The sequence below is a fragment of the Gorilla gorilla genome, chromosome 11, assembly GCF_029281585.2.
Source record: "Gorilla gorilla gorilla isolate KB3781 chromosome 11, NHGRI_mGorGor1-v2.1_pri, whole genome shotgun sequence".
Classification (NCBI taxonomy): Eukaryota; Metazoa; Chordata; class Mammalia; order Primates; family Hominidae; genus Gorilla; species Gorilla gorilla.
The window spans coordinates 140737677-140763859 of NC_073235.2; the positions used below are offsets into that span (position 1 = coordinate 140737677).

Here is a 26183-nt window from a genome sequence, read left to right on the forward strand (position 1 = left end):
GAGGACAGATCAATAGAATTTACTAAATCCGAAGAGAGAGAAACCAAAAAGGGGGAGTGCAGGAGGACAAAGCCTCAATGGAATAATGACAAAAGATTCCATTTCCTAGTGAGTTCCAAAAGGAAAGGAGAAAGGGAGTAAGACTAAAAGAGTATTTGAAACAATAAATGTGAAAACTTTGCAAATGTTATGGAAAGACTCAGAGATTGATGAAGCTAAGTGACCCCCACACAGGATAAACTCAAATTCATGCCAAGAGGCCGGGCGTGGTGGCTCATGCCTGTAATCCCAGCCCTTTGGGAGGCTAAGGCAGAGGTCAGGATGGCTTAAGCGCAGGAGACCAGCCTGGGCAACATGGTGAGACCCCATCTCTAGAAAAAATACAAAAGTTAGCCAGGTGTGGTGGCATGCACCTGTAGTCCCAGCTAGTTGGGAGGCTGAGGTGGGAGGATTGCTTGAGCCTGGGAGGAGGTTGCAGTGAGCTGAGATCATGCCACTGCACTCCAGCCTGGGTGACAGAGCAAGCCTCTTGTCTACAAAAATAAAATAAAAAAAATCCAGCACACACCAGAGAAAATATAATATGCCTAGCATTCAATTAAAAATTACAGGCCGGGCTCGGTGGCTCACACCTGTAATCCCAGCACTGTGGGAGGCCGAGGCAGGGGGATCACCTGAGGTCAGGAGTTTGAGACCAGCCTGGCCAACATGGAGAAACCCTGTCTCTACTAAAAATACAAAAATTAGCCGGGCGTGGTGGCGCATGCCTGTAATCTCAATTACTTGGGAGGCTGAGGCAGGAGAATCACTTGAACCTGGGAGGCGGAGGTTGCAGTCAGCCAACATTACGCCACTGCACTCCAGCCTGAGCGACAGAGAGAGACTCCATCTAAAAAAAAAAAATAGAGAAAGACACTGGATGGGTTTAACAGCAGCTTATATGTTACAAAAGAAACATGGACTTCAAGATAGAGCCACAAAGACAATCCAAAATAAAGGGAAAAACTGGGAACCTCTCCCCCCATGAGAACTTCATGAGCTGTGAGATAACTCGTAATTGTGAATCCCCAAAGAAGCAGGAGAGAAATATTTGAAAAGAAAAAATTTCCAAATTGATAAACACTCTAATCCAATGGGTCTGAAAAGGTCAACAAACCCAAAGCACAAGAGCATGAAGAACGCTACTCCATAATGAAGTCTCATAATGAAACTGCTCAAAATCAGTGACAGAGCAAAATAGTTTTTTAAATTTTTTGTGAAGAATGGGATCTCGCTATATTGCCCAGGCAGGTCTGGAACTCATGGGCTTAATCTGTCCTCCCACCTCTGCCTCCCTAACTGCTGGGAGTACAGGCATGAGCCACTGTGCCTGGCCAGAGCAAAATATTCAAAGCAAGCAGGAAGGAAATAAAGAGACAACATATAGAGGAACAAAGATAAGGGTGACAACAGATGTCTAGTGCAGACAATACAAGCAAGAAAATATTGGAGAAGTAACTCTAAAGTGCTGAAAGAAAAAATCTCAAGCCAGAATTCTAGATCTAAGGAACATATCAAATATGAAGGCAAAATAACGAGTTTTCATGTGTACAAAAGCTGAAGGAAGCATACCAGCAGTCTAGCACTACAAAGTCCTCTGGCAGAAGAAATGATACCAAATGGAAACGTGGAACCACATCAGGGTTTCTCCCCTTTGGCACTGGCGACACTTGGGGCTAATAATTTATTGTGGGGGATGCTCAGTAGTATAAATAGCCTCACTCACTACAGCCCAGAAGCACCACAGCTCCTGTTATGGTAACCAAAATTGTCTCCAGACATGACCAAAGGACCCCTGGAAGGAAAAATCACCCCTGCTTGAGAATCACCATATTCAATGGACAATTTTATTTCATATTTTCCATCTCTATCCTTTTGAGCAATAATCAGAGAATTCCTAGGGCCAGTTCACGAATTCACTCCTCAGCTATGCCTATTCTGCTCTTCAACCCATCTATTGGGGGGTTCTAAAAAAAACAATAAACCTTATTTATTAGAGGAGTTTTAGGTTCACTTGAAAATTGAGCAGTTACCATATATCCCCTGCCTGTGCACATGTACACAACCTCCTCCACTATCGACATCCACTGTGGTACTTTTGTTAACAACTGATTAAACTTCATTGACACATCATCACCCATAGTCCATAGTTTACATTAGGATTCATTCTTGGTGTTGTATCTTCTGTGAATTTTGACAAATATATTACATGTATCCACCATTATAGTATACAAAATAGTTCATTGCCCTAAAAATTCTGTTCTCTGCCTATGCATCTTTTCCTCCCCCAACACCTGACAACTCATATTGAGTTTTTAAACTTCAATTATTAATGTCTAGTATCTCTTTTCACTGTTTGTTCTTGTTTCATGACAGCCTATTTTTTTTTTAAATAAAATACCCATTTGTCTCAAGACCTTGCTTTATTGGAGACCTACTCTGATAGCCCTATAAACTTTTTCCCTTAGGTGAGAATTCTATTTGGTGCATGTGCTATTGTGTCCGGAATTGGTGGGTTCTTGGTCTCACTGACTTCAAGAATGAAGCCGCGGACCCTCGCGGTGAGTGTTACAGTTCTTAAAGGCGGCGTGTCCAGAGTTTGTTCCTTCTGATGTTCGGATGTGTTTGGAGTTTCTTCCTTCTGGTGGGGTTTGTGGTCTGGCTGGCTCAGGAGTGAAGCTGCGGACCTTCGCGGTGAGTGTTACAGCTCATAAAGGCAGTGTGGACCCAAAGAGTGAGCAGCAGCAAGATTTATTGCAAAGAGTGAAAGAACAAAGCTTTCGCAGCGTGGAAGGGACCCGAGTGGGTTGCCACTGCTGGCTCCAGCAGCGGGCTTTTATTCTCTTCTCTGGCCCTACCCACATCCTGCTGATTGGTCCATTTTACAGAGAGCCCTGTGGTCTGTTTTGACAGGGCGCTGATTGGTGCGTTTACAATCCCTGAGCTAGACACAAAGGTTCTCCAAGTCCCCACCAGACTCAGGAGTCCAGCTGGCTTCACCCAGTGGATCCCCCACTGTGGCCCCAGATGGAGCTGCCTGCCAGTCCCTCTTGCCCTGCGCCTGCACTCTGCAGCCCTTGGGCGGTGGATGGTACTGGGTGCCCTGGAGTAGGGAGCAGCGCTCGTCTGGGAGGCTCGGGCTGCGCAGGAGCCCATGGAAGTGGGGAGGTTCAGGCATGGCGGGCTGCAGGTCCCGAGCCCTGCCCCACGGGGAGGCAGCTAAGGCCCGGCGAGAAATCCAGCGCAGCGCAGGTGGGCCGGCACTGCTGGGGGACCCAGTACACCCTCTGCAGCCGCTGGCCCGGGTGCTAAGCCCCTCATTGCCCGGGGCCGGCGGGGCCGGCCGGCCGCTCCGAGTGCGGGGCCTGCCAAGCCCACGCCCACCCGGAACTCCAGCTGGCCCAGAAGCGCCCCGCGCAGGCCCGGTTCCCGCTCGTGCCTCTCCCTCCACACCTCGCTGCAAGCTGAGGGAGCCGGCTCCGGCCCTGGCCAGCCCAGAAAGGGGCTCCCACAGCGCAGCGGTGGGCTGAAGGGCTCCTCAAGTGCGGCCAAAGTGGGAGCCCAGGCAGAGGAGGTGCCCAGAGCGAGCCAGGGCTGCCAGGGCTGCCAGCACACTGTCACCTCTCACTATCTTCATGGAGATGCCATTCCTCAAATGTCTGGCCACTATGGGGCACTTGTGTTTGTATTAGAGAGATCTTGGTAGGTCATCTGTTGCATGTGTGACCAGTATACTTGGAATGGTGGTAGCTGCTGCTGCATGTTGTACCCTAAACTGTTTTCAGCTGGGCTACCTCAGCACCTGGGCTTCTGTATGTTTGTACTCAATTCTTTCGGGGTATCACCAGCCATGTTGGACACTATCTTGTCTGACTCCACCACTACACTCACTATGTTCACCTGGAAACACAAACCTTATTGCTGCCTAACTGGCCCAAGGAGTGCTTGGGATGAATCGTCACCTTGTCCATTGTCCTTGGGCTCCTATCCTTACAGCCTTCCAAACAGATTTAGAGAATGAATTCTCCCCATGCCTATCAACTTCCCTAGCCACCTTTACTCTTAACTTCATCCCCTATCGTCTCCTCCAGGACTTTGGCTCCTCTTTCTTGCATGTCCTGTTAGCTACCTCCCTTTAGCCTATGAACATGTTCAGTCTCTATTTGCTCTTAATCTTTTTTTTTTTTTTTTTTTTGAGACGGAGTCTCACTCTGTCGCCCAGGCTGGAGTGCAGTGGCATGGTTTCAGCTTCACTGTGTAACCTCCACCTCCCAGGTTCAAGTGATTCTCTTGCCTCAGCCTCCCCAGTAGCTGGGATTACAAGCATGCACCACCACAGTCGGCTAATTTTTGTATTTTTAGTAGAGACGGAGTTTTGCCATGTTGGCCAGGCTGGTCTCGAACCCCTGACCTTAGGTGATCCGCCCACCTCAGCCTTTCAAAGTGCTAGGATTACAGGGGTGAAGCACCGCGCCCAGCTTGCCTGTAATCTTATACGCCATTTTAATTCCTCCTTTCTCAACCGTTTTAAGAGTTGAATGCGTTCTTCATTTTTTCATATCCCATCTTTGCATTCTAACTTCCATGCCTCTCCCATGACTGAGACTTCTCTCGCTAGTTTATCAGTGCCTCCTAATTGTTACGCACAGTAGACTTCGGATTGCCTCTCGGCCACACTTTACACTATTATCTGTCTTCTTGACTTTTTTGACATTCCTTCTCAATTCCCTTTCCTTTCCTCCTCTTTTGACTGTTCTCATGCTCCTGTGCATCCATTTGCTTCTTAAATGTTGGTGGGCCCTTTGCTATTGGCTGCATTTGGCAAGAAATGAGCTGCGTTTATAGGGAAGAATGAGAGAGAATGAGTCCAGAAATGTGCAGATTTGCTGTGCTGGAAAAGCCAAGTTATTCTGGACCCCAACAGGACACAAAATAGAGAAAGCCCATGAAAAGCCAATTAAAATTCAACCTCTTGGCAAAGCATGCTTGAAACCGAATTTTGGCTCCAGCCACTACTCGTGTGAACTTGGGCAAGATGCCTTTCTGTATCTTGGATTCCTCATACATAAATACCTACCAGACTGGGTTAATCATCAAGATTAAATTAGTGAACACACGAAAAATACCTAGAACACTGCCTGGCATAGTTCAAGGCTCAATTAAAGGTAGACACTATTATGCCAAAAAAAAAAAAAAAACCAAAAAACAAAAAAAGTGACGGTAGGATGGCTTCGTGAGAGTTCAGGGATTTTTGCTCATTTTTACCACTTTCACAACTGACTTTTCTTAATGGTTGGCGGGACACCAACCATTGGTGGATGTTTACACTTGTGACTGTCTCACAGACAACTCAACATGTCCAAAGCTCAACCCATCATCTTTCCCCCTCCCGTGTTCTCTCTTACCCAGATAAAGGCACTAACATCTTCCCAGTCACTTGTCTAATCCTTGCTTCCTTCCTGTCCCTCATGCCCCAATTCCTATTTAACGGCCTAAACAGATCTTGAATTAATCTTTCCTGCGTTTCCACGCCCACTTAGAGTCCCTCATCTCTGGCCCTATTTTCTCAATGCCCTCCCATCCTCTACTCCAGATCCCCTCAAGTCCATCCTCGATGCGTGACTCTTAACTTCACGCCATCCGGGTCCCCTATGGAGCCGCTCCGACTAACGGACGCGCAGGTCCAGCGGACCTTCTCATCACTGTCCAGGGTGGCCTGCGGGAGACCCCCGGGGCCCTGGCCCTGCTGCCGTGGTCCCGGCACTTCCCCTCGAGGGTTCGCGGCGAACAAGGCCGCGCGGCCCCAGCTCTCCCGGAGTGCACGGTCCCGCGCTCATGCGGCTAGAGGGAGGCACCCGCAGGACTGCCCAGACGCCTCTGCTCCTCAGGTCCAGCTCGGGCCCCGCCTGCTCTTACGCCGACCAATCGGCCACGGCCCGATGGCGGCCCTGCCCCAGACAGCGAAGGTCACGGGGCTCCCCCGGAAGTGAAAGTGCGGGGATCCGCCGGCCTAGGAGACGCGGCTCCTCTCGCCCAGTTCCCGGGAAGCTCTCTGACGCGCTAGGCCCCGCCCCCACCCGTCACCTGACCCAGCGCAGCCCCGCCTCCCCGCTGGGGGCTCGGCGGCCCTCTGAAGCGGGTGGATTGGCTGGGGGTGCTTCGCTCAGCCAATCCGGACGCGCTCGGGCGTCGCGGCCCCGCCTCCTCACCGGCGCTCTGGGCCCCTGGCGCTCCGCGGGAAGGAGGCTGGAGCCCCGGCAGCAGTGGGGCGGGGATGGAGGCGGCTGTGGCGCCGGGGAGGGATGCGCCGGCACCCGCGGCGAGTCAGCCCAGCGGCTGCGGGAAACACAACTCGCCGGAGAGGTGCGCGCCTTCAGGGCAGGGCCGGGGAGCGGCGGGCGCCTGTCGCCGATTGTCCCGCGCGGGAGGACGAAGGGGGCTGCCGGCCTGTGGCCGCTCTCGCGTGGGGCGTCCCGCGCGGGGATGTCCGCGAGGTCGGCCTAAGTCAGGGATGCGAGCTTCGAGGAGGAGCGGGTGCGAGCTGTGGCCCCGCAAGGGCCCACGGAGGGGTGACTTTGGGGCCGAAACCCGAGTGACTTCCAGGGGTGAGGTTTGCAGGTTCTGGGGAAGCAGAGCCTGCCAGGAAGAGGGCACAGCAGATGCGAAGGGCAGGGGACTTGCCGGAGGTGAACCGGCAGAGCCCCTGAGCCCGGGAAGAACTTTGGGGTTCATTCGGAGCCTTGTGGGGCCTCGGAAGTTGATCACGGGGCGATGCAATTTAAGTGTTTTGAAGGAGTCCTTCTGGCTGCTTCCTAGAAAGTAGGGGCGCGGGTAGGCACGGGACGAGAGGAAGCCGGGAAGCCAGTTGGGGATCTTGTAACAACCTAGGAGAGAGATGTGGTGTGCGCCCAGAAACGGATGCGTTGGTAGGAAGCTGGTGCACTGGGGCAGGTGAAAGGGAATCAAGGGTTCTCCCAGACTGCTGGCCCAGCTGCAGGAAACGGGATGGCCACCGCTGAGAAGCGCGGAGACCCGGAGCACGTGGTGTCCATACTAGTTAAGTCCGAGAAGAGCAGGAGGCAGGGGTATGCATTTTCTGGTTTGTGTGTCTTCTTTTCAGACCCCTCTTTTTCCTTTTTGTGAGCTCATTCGCTACCCATGCTTAGCATATGAGGGGGTCCAGGCCTAAAGCACACACATTTGGCATTCTACCTTGGTTGGAACAAAGTGAAGGGATCTGGGAAAATATCCCCTAGGGAATCAGTGGAGCGAGATTCCCAAGATTTTTTATTTTTTGGTTATGAAGCTAACAAAGTTGAGCCTGCTCATCCAATACTGATAGCATTTTAAGGAAGCAGCAAATAATGAAGCAAAGGAATGTGTAAAGTATTAATCTGAACAAAATAGATTTGTTCAGCCCAGCAGCAGATTGAAGAGCTATAGTCGCTCAACAAACACTAGCTAGCCTAAGGTACTTTGGATGCTTATTTATAGGAAAGAAAAACAGATTTAAGGACACATGCAAAGTCAAGCCTGGCTGGGGGATTCCTAGGACTATTAATACTAGTACCAGAGTGGTAAAGGATGGCGAGTCAAACTTGTCAAAGCCTTGTACCTATTGAGTAATTTTTTTTTTTTTTTAATTGAGATGGAGTCTCACTCTGTCACCCGGGCTGGAGTGCAGTGACGCAGTCTTGGCTCACTGCAACATCCACTGCCCAGGTTCAAACGATTCTCCTGTCTCAGCCTCCCAAGTAGCTGGGATTACAGGCACGTGCCACCACGTCCAGCTAATTTTATTGTATTTTTAGTAGAGATGGGGTTTCGCCATGTTGGCCAGGCTGACCTTGAACTCCTGACCTCAGGTGATCTGCCCGCCTTGGCCTCCCAAGGTGCCGGGATTACAGGCGTGAGCCACAGGGCACAGCCTGTTGAGTGATTTTGAACAGAAAAGATGCTTCATTACAACTAATGCACATTCTGTCCACACTCAGTGGCTTAACAGCCATAGTTAGTCATTGTATCTGGGTTTTCATGTGGATTGGTGTAAGCACTGTTTATTTAAAAACTAGATAAATTAATATCAGGCAGGACTACTACTACACATTTTTCTAAAGGCTTTCGAAGGTTTTGGATATTAGTAAAAAGATATACAGATAAATTTTACTTAGGGATCTTTCAGGGAATTTGTACTTTCTGTGGCATTTATTTTGTCATCTTATAAAAATCAGGCCCCTGTTGTGTGGCAACCATGGGCTTCAACATTGGTGACAGGGCAGTGAGAAAAACAGAGCCCCCATGCCCATGGAGCCATACTTCTGTTACTCTATTAAGGTAGACAGTAAGGGAACAAGTCTAGTATGTCAGATGATGATGCTGCCCAGAAAGGAAGGCGGGAAGGGGACCTGGAGGCTGGGGAGGGAGGGACATAGGTGGCTGCAGTTTTGTGGGTTTATTTGTTTTGTTTTTGTTTTTGTTTTTGTTTTGAGACGGACTCTCACTCTGTTGCCCAGGCTAGAGTGCAGTGGCATGATCTCGGCTCACAGCAACCTCTGCCTTCTGGGTTCAAGCAATTCTCCTGCCCCAGCCTCCCTAGTAGGGCTAATGTTTGCATTTTTAGTAGAGATGGAGTTTCACCATGTTGGCCAGGCTGGTCTCAAACTCCTAACCTCAAGTGATCCACCTGCCTTGACCTCCCAAAGTGCTGGGATTATAGGCTTGAGCCACCGCGCCCAGCCAGCTGTAGTTTTAAGCAGAGCTGCGGGGCAGGGGGTCTCACAAGAGGACTAAGTTGGAACAAAGACCTAAAAAAGTAAGGTGGGGGCAGGGCATGTAGTCTTTCTGGGCAAAGAAACTGAAAGTGCAAGGTCTGGAGCCAAAGTTCACCTGCCCCAGGGAGAAGCCCAGGTCACCAGGAGCCCCACAGGCCATCGCAAAAATGGGTGTGGGGAAATAAGGCGAACCTCTGATGAAGTTAAAACAGCAGACAGGAAAGTTCCCTTGGGAATGTGCAGCTGTTCCCCTCCTTCCATAAGGAAGAGGCCAGTGATCTGCCCTTTACAGCAGTCAGATGGGTAATCTGGGCCCAACAGACCATTAATCCTACCAAGGGGTAGAAAGAGTGTTTGTTATTAGAGACTGGGTCTGGCTGTGTTGCCCAGGCTGGAGTGCAGTGGCTATTCATAGGCACCATCATAGCTCACTGCAGCCTCAAACTTCTGGCCTCAAGAGGTCATTCCGCCTCAGCCTCCCCTGTGGCTGGGACTACAGGCACAATCCACTGCGCCTTGCTAGAAAGAAATTTTGAAAACCGAAATGAAAATCCAAGTCCTATCAATTATAAAAGAAATTGACAAAAACTAGAGTATTAGAAATTATGCATACATTTTCCATAAGTAGTGCAGATCTGTAGATTCCCAAGTGCAGCTTGTGGATGCCTGCAGTGCTTATGCAGAGGACCACCATGCCCTTGACATTATTTGCTCCTGCCAATGGGATAGACACAGAGCAGCCATATTTCCCATATGCCATCTCCTTTTCCTTAATGGGTGTCTTTGCTTTCTTTCCTTCAGGAAAGTTTATATGGACTATAATGCAACGACTCCCCTGGAGCCAGAAGTTATCCAGGCCATGACCGAGGCCATGTGGGAAGCCTGGGGAAATCCCAGCAGCCCGTATTCAGCAGGTAATTCTAGAAGATGCACGTGTTCACTGATGGGAGATAATGGGGATGGGGCGCTCTTAGAGAAATTGCACACCCACACGTGACGGCTTTGTTTTGAATAGGTTTCTGTTAGCTGCAATTCTTTAGCTGTAATTTTTGATAGTTTCTTTTCTGGGAAGTCCCCATTTGTAAGCTGAGCCTTGTCGATACTGTAATCTTTAACCTTTAATGTTTAATCTTTAACATGCTGTCCTGTCACCCTTTCCCAGATGAGAAAGGTGTCTACTGAGAGTTCCCTGAAGTAGCAGTCAGTACCTGTGGAGCACTTCACAGATCTAGCTCACTCAATCCTTACAGAATTTGCAAAATATGTCTTTTAGGTCATCAGGATAACATATACTCCTGGCCCTTTTTAAAGATGAAAATTACTTTTTCATTAATTACTTTAGTTATGAATATTCTTATTTGTTTCCAATTTATTCTTATTGTAATGTAGAGCATTAAATTGGAGGTTTTGGAGAAGAATTTGCTTCAAGTCAGTTATATGACAGAGTTACATTCTGTTTTTCAGACAGATGAGCAAGCTAAAGTCTTACCTTTCTTATTTCATGTTTATGAGGGATAATTAAGATAAACTGTGTTAACTGTGGATGATGATGAACTAAATTAACTTCAAACAGAATGTTGCCAGGCCATACGATTTAGTAACACTTGCGTACAATTTATAGGTTTGATAAACCTGTAAACCTCGTATCCACTTGCTTATTAAACTTTTCACGGCAACTTAATAACAAAGCCCTTCAGCTCAGATACTAGTCATTCATTAACTTATTTGTTGGCTTATTTGTTGGTCTATTCTGGCTAATCTTCTGCACATTGCCTTGTATCCAGTCTCTCCTCTAGTAAAATTGAAATTTCTGACGTATTAAACTTGAAAATATGGAGAATAATTAAATGCCGATGACAGGCATTGTCTCATGAAAAAGTCTGGGAATCGCTCTCAGGGAGAAATCATGTTCCGGACCTGAATGAAGCCTGGCAGTGGCTTTTAGGTTTCCTTGATAGCCTTTGTTTCCACAAATTAAGAACCATAAACTCAAAAGTGTTGCAGTTCACTTTCTGTTGCTACTCAGATAGAAATGCAAAAGAAAAAAAATCAATTTATAGAGTGGTTTAATTATTTTCACAATATTGTTATTTAAACATTATTTAATAATATTTAAATATTATTATTATTATTATTATCATTTTGAGATTGAGTCTCGCTCTCGCCCAGGCTGGAGTGCAGTGGTGCAATCTCGGGTCACTGCAACCTCCGCCTCCCGGATTCAAACGATTCTTCTGCCTCAGCCTCCCAAGTAGCTGGGACTAGAGGCACGCGCCACCATGCCTGGCTAATTTTTGTATTTTTAGTAGAGACGGGGTTTCACCATCTTGGCCAGGCTGGTCTTGAACTCCTGACCTTGTGATCCACCCACCTCGGCCTCCCACAGTGCTGGGATTACAGGTGTGAGCCACGATGCCCAGCCTAAATATTATCTAAAGCCTTTGAGGGAAATTTATTTTAAGGAATATGTTGAGGATGTGGGGATTTTACATACCTAAGATATTTATCACAGTCTTGCTTATAATAGCAAAACAAACAAAAACCCTGAAAATAAGCTCAGCATTCATGAATTTTTATGAAAAATAAACTATCTTCGGCAAAACAGAAGAAACCTAGTGAGCGTTGCACTGTTGTGCATGTGGAAGTCTCTTTACTGCCTGTTGCTGGACGATAGCTGGCGCTCAGACCTCCCCGTCCAGCCCACTGCAGTCACATCATAGTGACGGAAGCCTCTGGAAGCTTCACCATATACCTGTGAGAAAAGGAGCGTGAAAAAGGCGGTTCTTCTCTTAGTATCATCATGAAAACAGTTTTGACTTTGTGGACCTCCTGAGAGGGCCTTGGGGTTTTGGAAACCACTGACGTAAGCAGCACTGACTGAGCACCAGCTGTGTACTCAGCACCCTGTTGGGAGAGGGATGAAGCACAGTGCCCAAAATGTATTTGGGTTTTCGAGGCATTACTTTGTCCACTATGTGGAGAATGGACCCTGGTTGGGGCCTGCTAGGAGAACATCACAGCAGTGGCCTTGGCTTGGTTGGTGGCTGGGCGGTGGAGAGGCAGAGTCAGGTTTGGAACATCTTTTGAACACAAAGCCTACAGCATTTGCTGGTGGATTAATCGGCAGGGAATGAAAAGGGAAAGAGCGCACGCTTTTGCCCTGGGCTGCTGAGGGATGGAGTTGCCATTTCCTGAGTGTATTAGTCTGTTCTCATGCTGCTAATAAAGATGTACCTGAGACTGGGTAATTTATAAAGGAAAGAGGTTTAATTGACTCACAGTTTCCCATGGCTGGGGAGGCCCCACAATCACGGAGGAAGGTGAAAGAGGAGCAAAGTCACGTCTTACGTGGCAGCAGAGAAGAGTGTGTGTGCAGGGGAGCTCCCCTTTATAAAACCATCAGATTTCATGAGACTGATTCACTATCACGAGACTAGCATGGGAAAGACCTGCCGCCATGATTCAGTTGCCTCCCACCGGGTCCCTCTGATGACGTGGGAATTATGGGAGCTACAATTCAAGATGAGATTTGGGTGGGGACACAGCCAAACCATTATCACTGAGAGAGGGAAGGCTGAGAGTGAGGGTGACAGTTTATTACGGTGACTTTTAGTGTCACCAAGAAAAATGATGGAGTTTTCCTAAACACCACTTAGGTGTTTAGGAAACTACTACTAAAACTGACATCTATACAGTAGCGTTAAGGAGCAGCAGAATTACTTTGCGTATTTATTTTACCTCAGCTTTTTATATTTCTCTTTTTTATGATGTTTTGTAATAGTATATGTTTTAGTGGTGCCTGCTCAATTTTTTTTTTTTTTTAAATAAGACCGAATGGTCAAAAAAGTTTGGGGACTCCTGGTGTGTACACTTAAGAATGGTCACGGAAACTTTCGGCATTCCCATGCCAGAGCCTTTCCTTCTTTGCCCCATCAAGCATGGTTGCTGTGTTTTCCTTCTAGCCAGTGAAACTGGGTGATGGCCGGATGCATAGCCCTGTTTGAAAGCAGGTGTGTCCCTGAGACAGTAACCTTTGTAGCCCAGGTACCCTGTGGGCGACATGCAAAATGAGATATGGCACTGGACTTCGTGTTGAGGAGTCATGAGTTCTGTTTTTGCTTATTTTTGTTGTTTGCAACTCATTCCATCCTTTCATTCTCCTCTCTTGATGAATGGGAAGCAAGGCAGATGGCCACAGCTGCCCTCCCTCTAGCATCCAGTAAGAAGAAAGCCACATCTTGGGGGACGTCCAGGTTCTTAGCCAGACTCCCTTACTTGTTTCTGGGTCTCATGGAGTTAATAACTCTCAGTTTGGTCCCTGGTTCGCTGCTGTCTCGGCCGCCGCTTTGCCGGGTTGTGTCTAGGTTGTAGCATTTTGCTGTGCTCACATTAAGGGGCCAGGTTTTGTCTTAGAACGGCCCACGCAGACCTCTTATTCCTTTGTATTTGGTTGTCCTTTTAGATGCGTTGATTGAGCTTGGTGAAGCAATGTTAATGAATTTCCTTTTTGGTCCCTCAAGGAAGAAAGGCCAAGGATATTATAAATGCAGCTCGGGAAAGCCTCGCGAAGATGATAGGGGGGAAACCTCAAGATATAATCTTCACTTCCGGGGGCACTGAGGTAAAGCTTCTGAACACTCACATTCTGTTAACTGTAAGTTATAATAAAATACACAGAAAGTGATTCCCTTTTGCTACATTTTCATTTAAAGAAAGAGTAGGCCAAGTGTGGTGGCTCATGCCTGTAATCCCAGTACTCTGGGAGGCCAAGGCAGGAGGGTTGGTTGAGCCCAGGAGTTTGCGACCTCCCTGAGCAACATACGGAAAGTCCATCTCTACAGAGAAAAAAAAAATTAGCTGGGCGTGGTGGTGTACACCTGTAGTCCCAGCTACTAGGGAAGCTGAGGTGGCAGAATCATTTGAACCCAGGAATTCAAGGCTGCAGTGAGCTATGATCACGCTGTTGCACTCCATCCTGGGCAAGAGAGTGAGACCCTGTCTCAGAAAGAAAGAAAGAGTAATGTGTGGTCTTGCTATATTGCATACTAGCTCGAGATAATTAGTATATATCCTTTAAGTAAATTCCAGGTAGCCGATAGGATTTTTGTAATGTAATATGTAAAGTAACCTGCTTTGCATTGTTATTTCCATAAAGGTTTCCCTGTCATTGTTGCCCTGGAATCAGTCCTTTTCATCCCTAATTGATAGATATTTAAGGACTTTCTAAGGTTTTGCTGTAACAAACAGTGCTGCACTTAATAAATAACCTTTATACACACTATTTTGTTTCACTGTGAATGTAGCTGTAGGAAAAAAGTCCAAGAACTAGAATTGCTGGGTCACGGGGCTCATTTGGTAGATGTGATAAATGGCCCACAGTAGAGGTTGTACCAATTTATACTCCCACCAATAGTGGGTGGCTGGACAAAATACTCTTTATGGCAGATTTATAAAATTTAAAAATTCATAATATTCTATGCATATAACCACACTGCACTTATACCAATACATTTATATAAATTCTTAAAAATTAATAATATTGCTTAACTATAAAACAGACATGATTGACTGGAAATGAATCTCATGTTTTTGAATGTTGGAAAACCCCAAATCTTTCAAAAGGTCCGACTCAGGAAGTTGAATTTCTTTGAAGCTTTTTTGATGTTAGCCACAAAAGAAATTAAGTAACAGAAATTGTTGCTCTGACCCTTACCTCAGCACAGTTTTTGTAAATGCTTTTTTTGCTGTATCTCTGCAGTCAAATAATTTAGTAATCCATTCTGTGGTGAAACATTTCCACGCAAACCAGACCTCAAAGGGACCCACGGGTGGGCACCACAGCCCAGTGAAGGGGGCCGAGCCCCATTTCATTACTTCCTCGGTGGAGCACGACTCCGTCCGGCTGCCCCTGGAGCACCTGGTGGAAGAACAGGTGGCAGGTGAGTGAGTGCAGGGTGGCCCTGGGACCAGCCTGCTGAGCTCCAGCTGCGAGGCGGGAAGTGGCCTGCGAGCAGAGCCCGGGATCCGCTGCAGAGATGTAGATTCAGTGTGCCACTCACTGTAACTCACTGGTTCTGATGAGGAGGCAGGCCCTGGCACCTTGGTGAATAGTTGCCCCTCACTGCACTGGGCTCCCTGGCTGCCCCTCTCGGTGCAGAGGCCAGCTGCCACAAGGGGGTTGGCAAGTGTGGCCAAACTTTCCCTTAGGAAGTTCATTGAGAATGAATATGTAGAACTAGCCATTTGTATAACTGAGTGATATTTGAAACTTGCATGTAATAAACATTTAACCTTTAAATAGTACGCCTGCAAATAGGCAAATGATGCTTGTCATTATTTGGTTTTCATCATAAAATCTCAGCTCCCACTCTCCTCTCACATGAAAGAAAAGGATCAAATAGACCTAAACTTCAGGTGTGAAGCCTGGAATAAGCGAGCTGCCGCACCTGATCTCAGCACCCATGACGCGAGGCCTCCTGCTGTGTGTGGAGAAGCGGAGTGAGGTGGTGCCCAAGTGCGGCAGGAGGCGCAGGGGCCCTCAGGGAGGAGGAGGCTCACTGCAGCAGCAGTGGCCTTGTGGCTGTCACACAGCACGGACAGAGCCACAGAGTCATAGGAAGTCCCAAAAGGGAGTGACATGTTCACCAGGTGTAGACCATTAACTTGTAAAAATGGGGCAGCCAATTAATCAACACTATCCTTGAGACAGATTTTCTTCTCAGCCTGAGTTTTCTTGTGTAATCTGTCTGGAAACCTGCAGGTGAATAAAAAGAAAATATTTTTATCTTAAAGATTGAGGGACTGTGGCCAAACTGCTTGGTTTGACTATGAAGCCTTTTTTGAAAAAAAAATTTTTTGGCTGGGCGCAGTGGCTCAAGCCTTGTAATCCTAGCACTTTGGGAGGTGGAGGCGGGTGGATCACTTGAGGTCAGGAGTTCGAGACCAGCCTGGCCAACATGGTGAAACCCCATCTCTACTAAAAATACAAAAATTAGCCAGTCATGGTGGTACGTGCCTGTAGTTCCAGCTTCTGGGGAGGTTGAGGCAGGAGAATCACTTGGACCCTGGAGATGGAGATTGCAGTGAGCCAAGATCCATTGTACTCCAGCCTGGGAGACAGCAAGACTCCATCTCAGGGGAAAAAAAAAATTTATAACATTCTGTTTGTGGTCTTACTTGAATGCTTGCCCATAGGTAAACATATTCACATGAAGGATTTAGATCCCAAGATTTAATTTTTTACCACTTAAAAAAATCTAATTTTCTTATTTAAGTACTGTTAGTTTTTGGTACTTTTTTTTTTTTTCTTTGAGATGGAGTCTCACTCTGTTGCCCAGGCTGATGTACAGTGGTGTGATCTCAGTTCACTGCAGCCCCTGCCTCCCAGGTTCAAGCAATTCTCCTGCTTCAGCCTCCTGAGTAGCTGGGATTACAGGCACACGCCACCATGCCCGGCTGATTTTTATATTTTTAATAGAGATGGGGTTTCACCATGTTGACCAGGCTGCTCTTGAACTCCTGACCTCAGGTAATCTGCGTGCCTTGGCCTCCCAAATTGCTGGGATTACAGGTGTGAGCCACCTGAGCCTGGCCAGAGCCCAGCCTCTGGTACCTTTTTTTCCCTATCTTACCAATACAGAGAAGGGCAACTTAGTATACATCATTATTAGTTACTGTTATAATTAATTAACCTTTTGTTTAAAATTGTACAATTTAAAAAAATGTATAGACATGCATGTGATGGAAATAGTTAAAATATTATAGAAAAGTATAAAGTAAAAAGTCTGCCAGGGCACGGTGGCTCACGCCTGTCATCCCAGCACTTTGGGAGGCCGAGGCGGACAGATCACTTGAGGTCAGGAATTTGAGACCAGCCTGGCCAACATAGCAACCCCGTCTCTACTAAAAATACAAAAAAATTTAGCCGGGCGTGGTGGTGGGCACCTATAATCCCGGCTACTCGGGAGGCTAAGGAGGAGAATCACTTGAACCTGAGAGGGAGAGGTTGCAGTGAGCCAAAATCGTGCCACTGCACTGCAGCCTGGGCGACAGGGTGAGACACTGTCTCCAAAACAAAAAAACAAAAGTCATTCTCCTGCTGCTCCTAAACCTCTGCAGCGGCAACCACTGTTACGGTTTGCCTTGAGTTTTTCTTGTGGATATTATCATTTTAACCACTTCCAGTTTAAGCTAAATGACTTAAAAACCTAACCCCCAGTTCTTGGTTTATCAACACAAGCATCCTCAATGTAAAAATGAGGACTTGGACCTTCATAAGCCTTCCTCGCACTCCCTCTGTCTCCACGCATCCCAGTGGATTTCTTGTGTATCGGCTTTAATGAGCTATCATTCATCCACTTAAAGTGTACAGTTCAGCAGTTTTTAGTGTGCTCACCAGGTTGTGCAGCCATCACCACTATATTTTTCAGTTATAGAAAATTTTTCTATAATTTTCAGTTATAGAAAATTTTTCTATAATTTTCAGTTATAGAAAATTCTCGCCAGCCCCAAAAGAAACCTTGTACCAGTTAACTGTAAATCTTCATTTCCCTCAACTCTAGGCAACCACTCATCTACTTTCTGTCTCTACAGATTTCCCTATTCTAGACTCCCCTATGAATGGAATCTTACAACGTGCTCTTTTTGATGGGCTTCTTCCATTTAACATAATGTTTTCAAGGTTCACCCATGTTGTAACATGTATTTAATTCATTTTCTACAGATGAACAACATTTCATTGTCTATCTGTACCACATTTTATTTGTCTGTCAGTTGATAGACATTTAGGTTGTTTCCATTTGTTGGCTGTTACGACTAATGTGACATTTGTGCGTATGTTTTAGTGTATTGGTATGTTTTTATTTCTTTTGGGTTTATACTTGAGTGAGATTGCTGGGTCATGTGGTAACTATCTGACAAATGTTAGGTAACTGTTTAACCTTAAGCTTTGTTTTCCAAAGTAGCCGCACCACTTAGTACTCCTATTTGCAGTGTCACAGGGTTCCAGTTCCTCCATGTCTTTGCTGACATTTGTTATCTGTCTTTTTGATTATTGCCAGCCTAGTAGGTGTAAAGTGGTATCTCATTTTGGTTTTGATTTACAATTCCCTGATGGCCAGTAGTGTTGAGCATCTTTCATGTACTCATTGGCCATTTGTATATATCTTCTTTGGAAAGATGTCTATTAAGTCCTTGCTCCTATTTTAATTGGATGACTTGTCTTTTTATTGAGTTGTAAGAGTTCTTTATATATGCCTGATACAAGTCCCTTGTCAGATAGATGATTTGTAAATATTTTCTCTCATTCTGTGGGTTTGCTCTTGCTCTCATGGTATCCTTTGAAGAACAGAAGCTTTTCATTTTGATGAAGTCTATTTTTGTTGTTGTTGTTGTTCCTTGTGTCATGTCTAAGAAGATTTTGTCCTACCCAAGGTCATGAAAATGTACTCATATTTTCTTCTAAGAGTTTTATAGTTTTAGCTCTTACATTTAAATCTGTGGTACATTTTGAGTTAATTTTGTGTGCGGTGTGAGGGAGGAGTCCAAATTTACTTTTTTTGCATGTGGACTTCCAGTTGTTCCAGCACATTTGTTGAAAAGACTCTTCTTCCATGGATGGTCTTGGCACCCTTATTGAAAATCAGTTGACCATAATATGTGAGGGTTTATTTCTTGACTGTCAACTCTATTCCATTTACCTGTATTTCTGTTCTTAGATTGGTACCAAACTGTTATGATTACTGTAGTTTGTAGTAAGTTTTGAAATAGGGAAGTAGGAGTTCTCCAAATTTGTTATTTTTTAATATTGTTTTGGCTATTCTGCATCTGTTGACATCTCAAAAGAATTTTAGGATCAGCTTGTTAATTTCTGCAAAAATCTAGCTAGGAGTTTGATAGGGATTGAATTGAATCTGTAGATGAATTTGGTCAGTATTGCTACCATAACCATATTGTTTTCCAATCCATGAACATGTGATGTCTTTATATTTACTTTAATTTCTTCCAGCAATTTTTGCAGTTTTCAGGATTAAGTTTTTGCACTTCTGTTAAATTTATCCTTAAGTGTTTTATTCTCTTGATACTATTGTAGATGGAATTGTTTTCTTATTTCATTTTTGGATTGTTCATTGCTAATGTATGTAAATGTAGTTGACCCTTGAACAGCATGGGTTTGAACTCTGTGGGTCTACTTATATGTGGATTTTCTCCTATCTCTACTGTCTCTGTGACATCAAGATCAACCCCTCTTCTTCTTCCTCCTCCTCAGCCTACTCAATGTGAAGATGATGAAGATGAAGACCTTTATGATGATCTTCCACTTAATTAATAGTAAATATATTTTTATTCCTTATGATTTTCTTAGTATTTTTTCTCTAGCTTACTTTATTGTGAGAATATAGCATATAATATATAATATACAAAATATGTGTTAATCAACTGCTTACGTTATCAGTAAGGCTTCTAGTCAACAGTAGGTTATTTGTTGGTTAAGTTTGCGGGGAGCTGGCTGGGTGTGGTGTCTCACATCTGTAATCCCAGCAGTTTGGGAGGTGAAGAGGGGAACGGATCACTTGAGGTCAGGAGTTCGAGACCAGCTTGACCAACATGGCAAAACCCCATCTCTACTAAATATACAAAATTAGCCGTGAGTGGTGGCACATACCTGTAATCCCAGCTACTTGGGAGGCTGAGGCAGGAGAATCACTTGAACCCGGAAGGCGGAGGCTGTAGTGAACTGAGATAGTGTCACCACACTCCGGCCTGAGCAACAGAGCAAGACTCCATCTCAAAAAAAAAAAAAAAAGTTTTTGGGGAGTCAAAAGTTAGACACAAATTTTCGACTACCTGAGGGGTCCACATCCCTAACCCTCACATTGTTCAAGGGTCAACTGTACAGTTGAGTTTGTATGTTACTCTTGTGTTCTGCAACTTTGCTGAATTTATTAGTTTTAATTGTTAGTTTAGTTTAGTTTAGTTTTGTTTTGTTTTTTTGAGGCACTTTTGCTCTTGTTGTCCAGGCTGGAGTGCAATGGAGTAATCTTGGCTCACTGCAACCTCTGCCTCCTGGGTTCAAGCGATTCTCCTGCCTCAGCCTCCCAAGTAGCTGGGATTATAGGCATGTGCCACCATGCCCGGCTAATTTTGTATTTTTAGTAGAGATGGGGTTTCACCATGTTGGTCAGGCTGGTCTTGAATTCCTGACCTCAGGTGATCCCCCCGACTTTGGCCTTTCAAAGTGCTGGGATTACAGGCGTGAGCCACCATGCGTGGCCTAATTGTTAGTTTCAGTTGGTTTTTTAATGGATTCCTGAGGATTTTCTATATAGAGGGTCATATCATCTACAGCTAGAGATAGTTTTACTTCTTGTTGTCCAACTTGTATTTCTTTAATTTTACTTTCTTGTCTAATTGCCTTGACTAGGACCTCCTGTACAATGTTGAATAGAAGTGGCCAAGGTGGATATCTTTATCTTGCTAGTGATTGTAAGGGAAGGCATTCATTCTTTCATAATTTCATATAATGTTAGCTGTGGGTTTTTTATAGATGGCCTTTATCAGGATGAGGAAGTTCCCTTCTGTGCTTGGTTTGTTGGGTGTTTTTATCATGAAAGGGGTGTTGGATTTTGTTAAATCCATTTATTGAGGTGATCATGTGGGTTTTTGTTCTTTATTCTGGTTGTAATGTTGTATTACCTTAACTAATTTTTGGATGTTAAACCTTTAATCCTTTTCATATGTTTTTAGATTTGGTTCACTAGTATTTTGCTGAAGATTTTTCTGTCAATATTCATAAGAGGTGTTAGTCTGTAGTTTTCTTGTGGTGTCTTTGTCTAGTTTAGTGTCAGGGTAAAATTTGCCCCATATAAATCATGGGAAGTGTTCCCTCCTGTTCTGTTTTTTGGAAGGGTTTGTGAAGACTTGGTTTTAATTCATCTTTAAATATTTGATAGAGTTTGCCAATGACAACATCTGGGCCTGGACTTCTCTCTGTGGAGAATTTTTAAGTTACTGATTCAGTCTCTTTACTTTTTATAGGTTTGTTCAGGCTCTTATCTCTTTTGAGTCATTTTCAGTTGTTTGTGTCCTTCTAGGAATTTGTGCATTTCATTTGTTATCTAATTTTATTGGCATACCATTGTTTATAGTAGTCTCTGGTAATCCTTTTTTATTTCTGTAAGATTTATAGATCCCTTTCATTCATGATTTTAGTAATTTTATTCTTTTTCTCTTTCTTGATCAATTTAGCTAAAGATTTATCTTTTTAAAAACTCTTTTTAAAGAACTAACTTTTGATTTTCCTGTGTTATTTTTGTAGTCTCTATTTTATTAACTTCTACACTAACCTTTATTAACCCATTTATGCCGGAGGTTGCAAGTTTTTTTGTGTGAAAAATCAGACCTTGGCAATAACCTTGAGCAGTAGGATATAAATAACTCCCACAAGCTTAGCGTTCCAATAATGGAACACTAGGCATAAATGGGTTCTTTCTTTCTACTTGTTTTAGGTTTGGTTTCTTCCTTTTTTTTTTTATAGTGCCTTAAGGTGGAAGATTAGTTATGATTTGTAATTTTTTTTTTTTTTTTGAGACAGAGTCTTATTGCCCAGGCTGAAGTGTGGTGACACAATCTCAGCTTACTGCAACCTCCACCTCCCAGATTTTAGCAGTTCTTGTGCCTCAACCTCCCAAGTAACTGGGATTACAGACATGCACCACCACATCTGGCTAATTTTTGTATTTTTAATAGAGACGGGGTTTTGCCATGTTGGCTGGGCTTGTCTCGAACTCCTGACCTCAAGTGACCACCCACCTTGGCCTCCAAAAGTGCTGGGATTACAGGTGTGAGCCACCACACCCAGACGTTTTTTCTTTTTTAATGTAGGCATTTAAAGATATAAATTTCCCTCTAAGCACTGCTTTAACTACATTCCACATGTTTTAGTATGTTGTGTCTTCATTTTCATTCATCTCAAAGTATTTTCTAGTCTCCCTTGTGGTTTTTTTTTCTATGACGATTAGATATTTAAGAGTGTATTGTTTAATTTCCATATGTTTTTTAATCTCTAAGATTTCTTTCTGCTAATGATTTCTAATTTTCTTCCATAAGAGCTAGAAAATACTTTGATTTAAATTCTTTAATTTTTTTTATTTTGTGGCCTAGCCATATAGTCTATCCTAGAGTATATGTCAAGTGCACTGGAGGATAATGTATATTCTGCTGTTGTTGGGTGGAGTGTCTTGCAGATGTCTGTTAGGTCTACTTAATTTGTAGTGTTATTCAAGTCTTCTGTTCCCTTGTTAAAATTCTGCCTAGTTGTTGTATCCATTATTTAAAATGTGATTTTGAATGATCCCAGTATTATTAATCAGTGGTCTGATTAATAGTTGATCACACTATTAATCAGTTTCTCCCTTCAAACCTGTCAGTTTTTGCTTCGTGTATTTTGGTGCTCTATTGTTAGGTGCACATACATTTATATTTGTTATATATTATGGATGAACTCGTTCTTTTATCATTATAAAATGTCCAACTATATCACTGGTAACTTTTTAAGTCCCTTTTATTTTATGTAAGTATAGTCATTCCAACTGTCTTATGGTTGCTGCTAGCATAAATATCTTTTTCCATCCTTGTACTTTTAATCCATTTCTGTCTTTAAATCTGACATGTTGTAATACACTGTAAGAGACATATTGTGGCTATAAGATTAATGATAGCCGTAAGGCCCATGCAAACATCTTGCAGGGCTGACACTATGTGTCAATTAGCAGTATGATGCAACATGGTCTAGGGATTTCCAACCCTGGCTTGGGAATTTCCAGGAGGTAAGGCCACCTCAGCATAGATGGAACTCTCATAAACCATAAATACAAAGCTTACCCTTACCAAAATAGCTTAACTCCCTTATGGAAGAAAAACCTGGTAACTGACCTGGACTAAATACAAGATAAGAAAGGGGAAGAATCCCCAAAACTCTGAGAATGTTCTCTGGACAGAGACTTTCCCGGCCAGGCAGTCATCTGATACCTGAATGTATCTGACCCTTGCCACCTGCCTGCTCCTGCTAGCTATCTTGTCAGAGCACTGCCAGAATAAACTGCTTGAACATCACACAGCATCTAAGACTTATCTTTGATGTGAACAATACGAAAAGGGAAAAGTCACCTTTGGGGAAGGTTAACTAGGCCCATCCCAAGATCCCTGAACAAGACACATGGGTCTCCTGTAGATTCTCTCTTTTTTTTTTTTTTAGACGGAATCTCGCTCTGTTGCCCAGGCTATGGAGTGCAGTGGCACGATCTTGGCTCACTGCCACCTACGCCTCCCAGGTTCAAGCTATTCTCCTGCCTCAGCCACCCGAGTAGCTGGTACTACAGGCACCCGCCACCATGGCTGGCTAATTTTTGTATTTTTAGTAGAGACGGGGTTTCACCATGTTGGCCAGGCTGACCTTGAACTCCTGATCTCAGGTGATCCATCTACCTTGGCCTCCCAAAGTGCTAGGATTACAGGCTTGAGCCACTGCACCTGGCCAGTTCTTTTTAAATCTAGTCTGACAGCCTCTGCCTTTTTATTAGATTGTTTAATCATTCACACTTAATGTTACTATTGACATAGTTGGAGTACCACCTATTTTCACTTTTTGTTTCCTAGATGTCTCATATATTTTTTGTTCTCTTTTCCCCCTTTACTGTTTTCTTTTGCATTAACGAATATTTTCTAGTTTAACATCAAAATTCTTTAGTGCTTTTTTCACTTTTTAAATTAGTTATTTCCTTAGTGGTTATCAAGGGCTTACTATTTATATATAAACTTACCAGTATTTACTTCAGATTTATACTAATTTAATTCCAGTAAGATGTAGAAATGTTACTCCTATACAGTTCTGTTCCTTCTTCTTTTTTGTGCTTTTGTTGTTATGGGTATTACATCTATATATGTTACAAACTCAACAGTGCATTGTTACAAATATCTTTTTTTTTTTTTTTTTTTTTTTTTGGAGACAGAGTCTTGCTCTGTCACCCAAGCTGGAGTGCAGTGGTGCAATCTTGGCTCACTGCAACCTCCACCTTCCAGGTTCAAGTGATTCTCATGCCTCAGCCTCCCAAGCAGCTGAAATTACAGGCGTGTGCAATCAGGCCCATCTAATTGTTGTATTTTTAGTAGAAACAGGGTTTCTCCATGTTGGCCAGGCTGATCTTGAACTCCTGGCCTCAAGTGATCTGCCCACCTTGGCCTCCCAAAATGCTGGGATTACAGGCGTGAGCCACTGCAGCCAGCCACAAATATCATTGTAGTTAATTTCCTGTCTTTTCTTTCTTTCCTTCCTTCCTTCCTTCCTTCTTTCTTTTTCTTTTTTTTTTTTTTTTGACAAGATTCCACCCTGTCACCCAGGCTGGAGTTTGGTGTCACAATCACAACTCACTACAGCCTCAACCTCCCAGGCTCAAGTGATCCTTCCACCTCAGCTGCCCTAGTAGCTGGGACTACAGGCATATCCCATCGCACCGGCTAATTTTTTATTTTTTATGCAGATAAGGTGTCCTTCTGTTGCCCAGGCTGGTCTTGAACTCCTGGGCTCAAGTGATCCTCCTGCCTTGGCCTCCCAAAGTGCTTACAGGCATGAGCCACTGCACCTGGCCAATTTCATGTCTTTTAAGGAAGCTAAGGGAAGAAGGAGCAAGTATATGTTTATAGATTTTGCTTGAGTAATCTTCTTAGTTGCCTTTTCACATTATCTTCATTTGTTCCATGGATCTGAATTATCATCTGGTGTCCTTTCCTTAATAGACAATTCTGCTCCCTCCCACCTCCTTTGTGCTATTATGAAATAGTGTGTGTTATAGCCCTAACAAAATAATTATATACATGTTATTTTATACAGTTGCTTTTAAATCAGTTAAGAGAAGCAATATACAGTTACACTGCCCTTTTTTTCCTTTACTTTTTTGAGACGGAATCTCTTTTGCTGATTGCGAGATAGTTTCTCTCTCTTTGGCTTTCAACATTTTCATTATCATGTGTCTGGGAGTGAATGTCTTTGTGTTTTATCCTACCCAGAATTCACTGAGCCTCTTAGGTATGTAGATTAGTGTTTTCCATTACATTTGAGATGTTTTCAGCCATTATTTTTCAGAGACATTTTCTGCCCCTTTCTCTTGCGCCTGCCCTTCTGCTACTCCTGTTTTCCCTATTTGGTGCCTTATGGTGTCCCACATTTCTCTGAGGCTCTGTTTATCTTTCTCATGTTTTTCCTGTCTTATATTTGGATTTCATAATCTCTGTAAATCTACCTTCATGTTGACTAAATGTATTTTCTGCCAGTTCCAATATACTCTGGAGCCCCTCCAGTGAATTCTTCACATCGGTTGTACTTTCCAACTCCAGGATTTCCTTTTGGTTCTTTTTCATAATTTCTCTCTCATTTATCTTGAGGACTCTCTATTTGATGAGCCATTGTCATCATACTTTTCTTTATCTCTTTAAGTACAGTGATAGGCAGTTTTTATCGCTTGCCTTTTTTCCTGCTTTTCCACACACTGAAGATACCAGTTAGAATTTTTTTAGTTTTCCTGTTCCTGGGATTGCTTCTGTGTGATCTAGAATCAGTCATTTACCTGTTCATCCTGGTTCTTCCTCAGGCTTGGGGATCCTGGATTGTTCCTGTGGATGGATGAAGCATTTCGTTTTTTGATGTAGGGGCTAGGGATGGCTCATCTCCAGTTCTCAATGCGTTTCCCCAGGAGGTGTCTCCCAGGAAGGGAAGGCCCACGGTGGGCTCTGCATAAGGTGGTGGCAGTGGAGCCCGGCAAGCCGGGTGGACCCCACCCACTTTTCTCTGTGACTTCCCTGGACGGAGCTGCCTTTGCTTTGCTCCTCTGAGTTCCCTAGCAGATGCCTCAAGCTCCTCCCCCTTTTCTAGATCCTTCCCCCATCCTGGGAGCCCACCTTGTGCCCGCCCTCTCTGGGCGTGTGGTGCTGTCTCAGTCTGAGGCCAGCGCCTCTGCCGCTGACTTGGTGTACGGGAGCAGGGAGTGCTCGGACATTGGGAAGCTGTCCTCTGCCGGCCTCGGTAGCTGGCCCGTGCCCTGCGCTTCCCGCTGTCCACCCTGAACTTGGGTGGCCACTGGATCCTTTCAGATTGGCCTTTAAGTGTTCTTTTCCCTGTTAATCTAATGCCATCATCTTGCTACATTTTAGGGACTCCTCAAAATTCCTAGTCCACATACCCCACCCCAACCCCTTTTATTTGAGACAGTGTGTTACTGTGTCACCCAGGCTGGAGTGCAGTGGTGTGATCTCCCTATGTTGCCCAGGCTGGTCTTGAACCCCTGGGCTCAAGCAGTCCACCCACCTCGGCCTCCCAAAGTG

General features: G+C 44.5%; 1 protein-coding gene across 5 annotated transcripts in view; it reads left to right on the top strand.

The window, feature by feature from the left end:
• The first annotated feature begins 2580 nt into the window (after positions 1–2580).
• Positions 2581–26183, top strand: part of SCLY (selenocysteine lyase) — a 41904-nt gene continuing 18301 nt past the window's right edge. Inside the window, exons 1-4 of one of the 5 annotated variants that reach the window (XM_019022425.4) lie at positions 2581–2600; positions 9612–9724; positions 13331–13431; positions 14569–14749. In XM_019022425.4, the coding sequence (XP_018877970.3) occupies positions 9622–9724; positions 13331–13431; positions 14569–14749 (385 nt within the window). In that variant the 5' untranslated portion in view covers positions 2581–2600; positions 9612–9621. Of the gene's footprint in view, positions 2601–6214; positions 6403–6440; positions 7125–9611; positions 9725–13330; positions 13432–14568; positions 14750–26183 lie in introns of those variants that run through there. The other 4 variants (XM_031008535.3, XM_055379881.2, XM_055379879.2 and 1 more) reach the window with 4 other exon arrangements.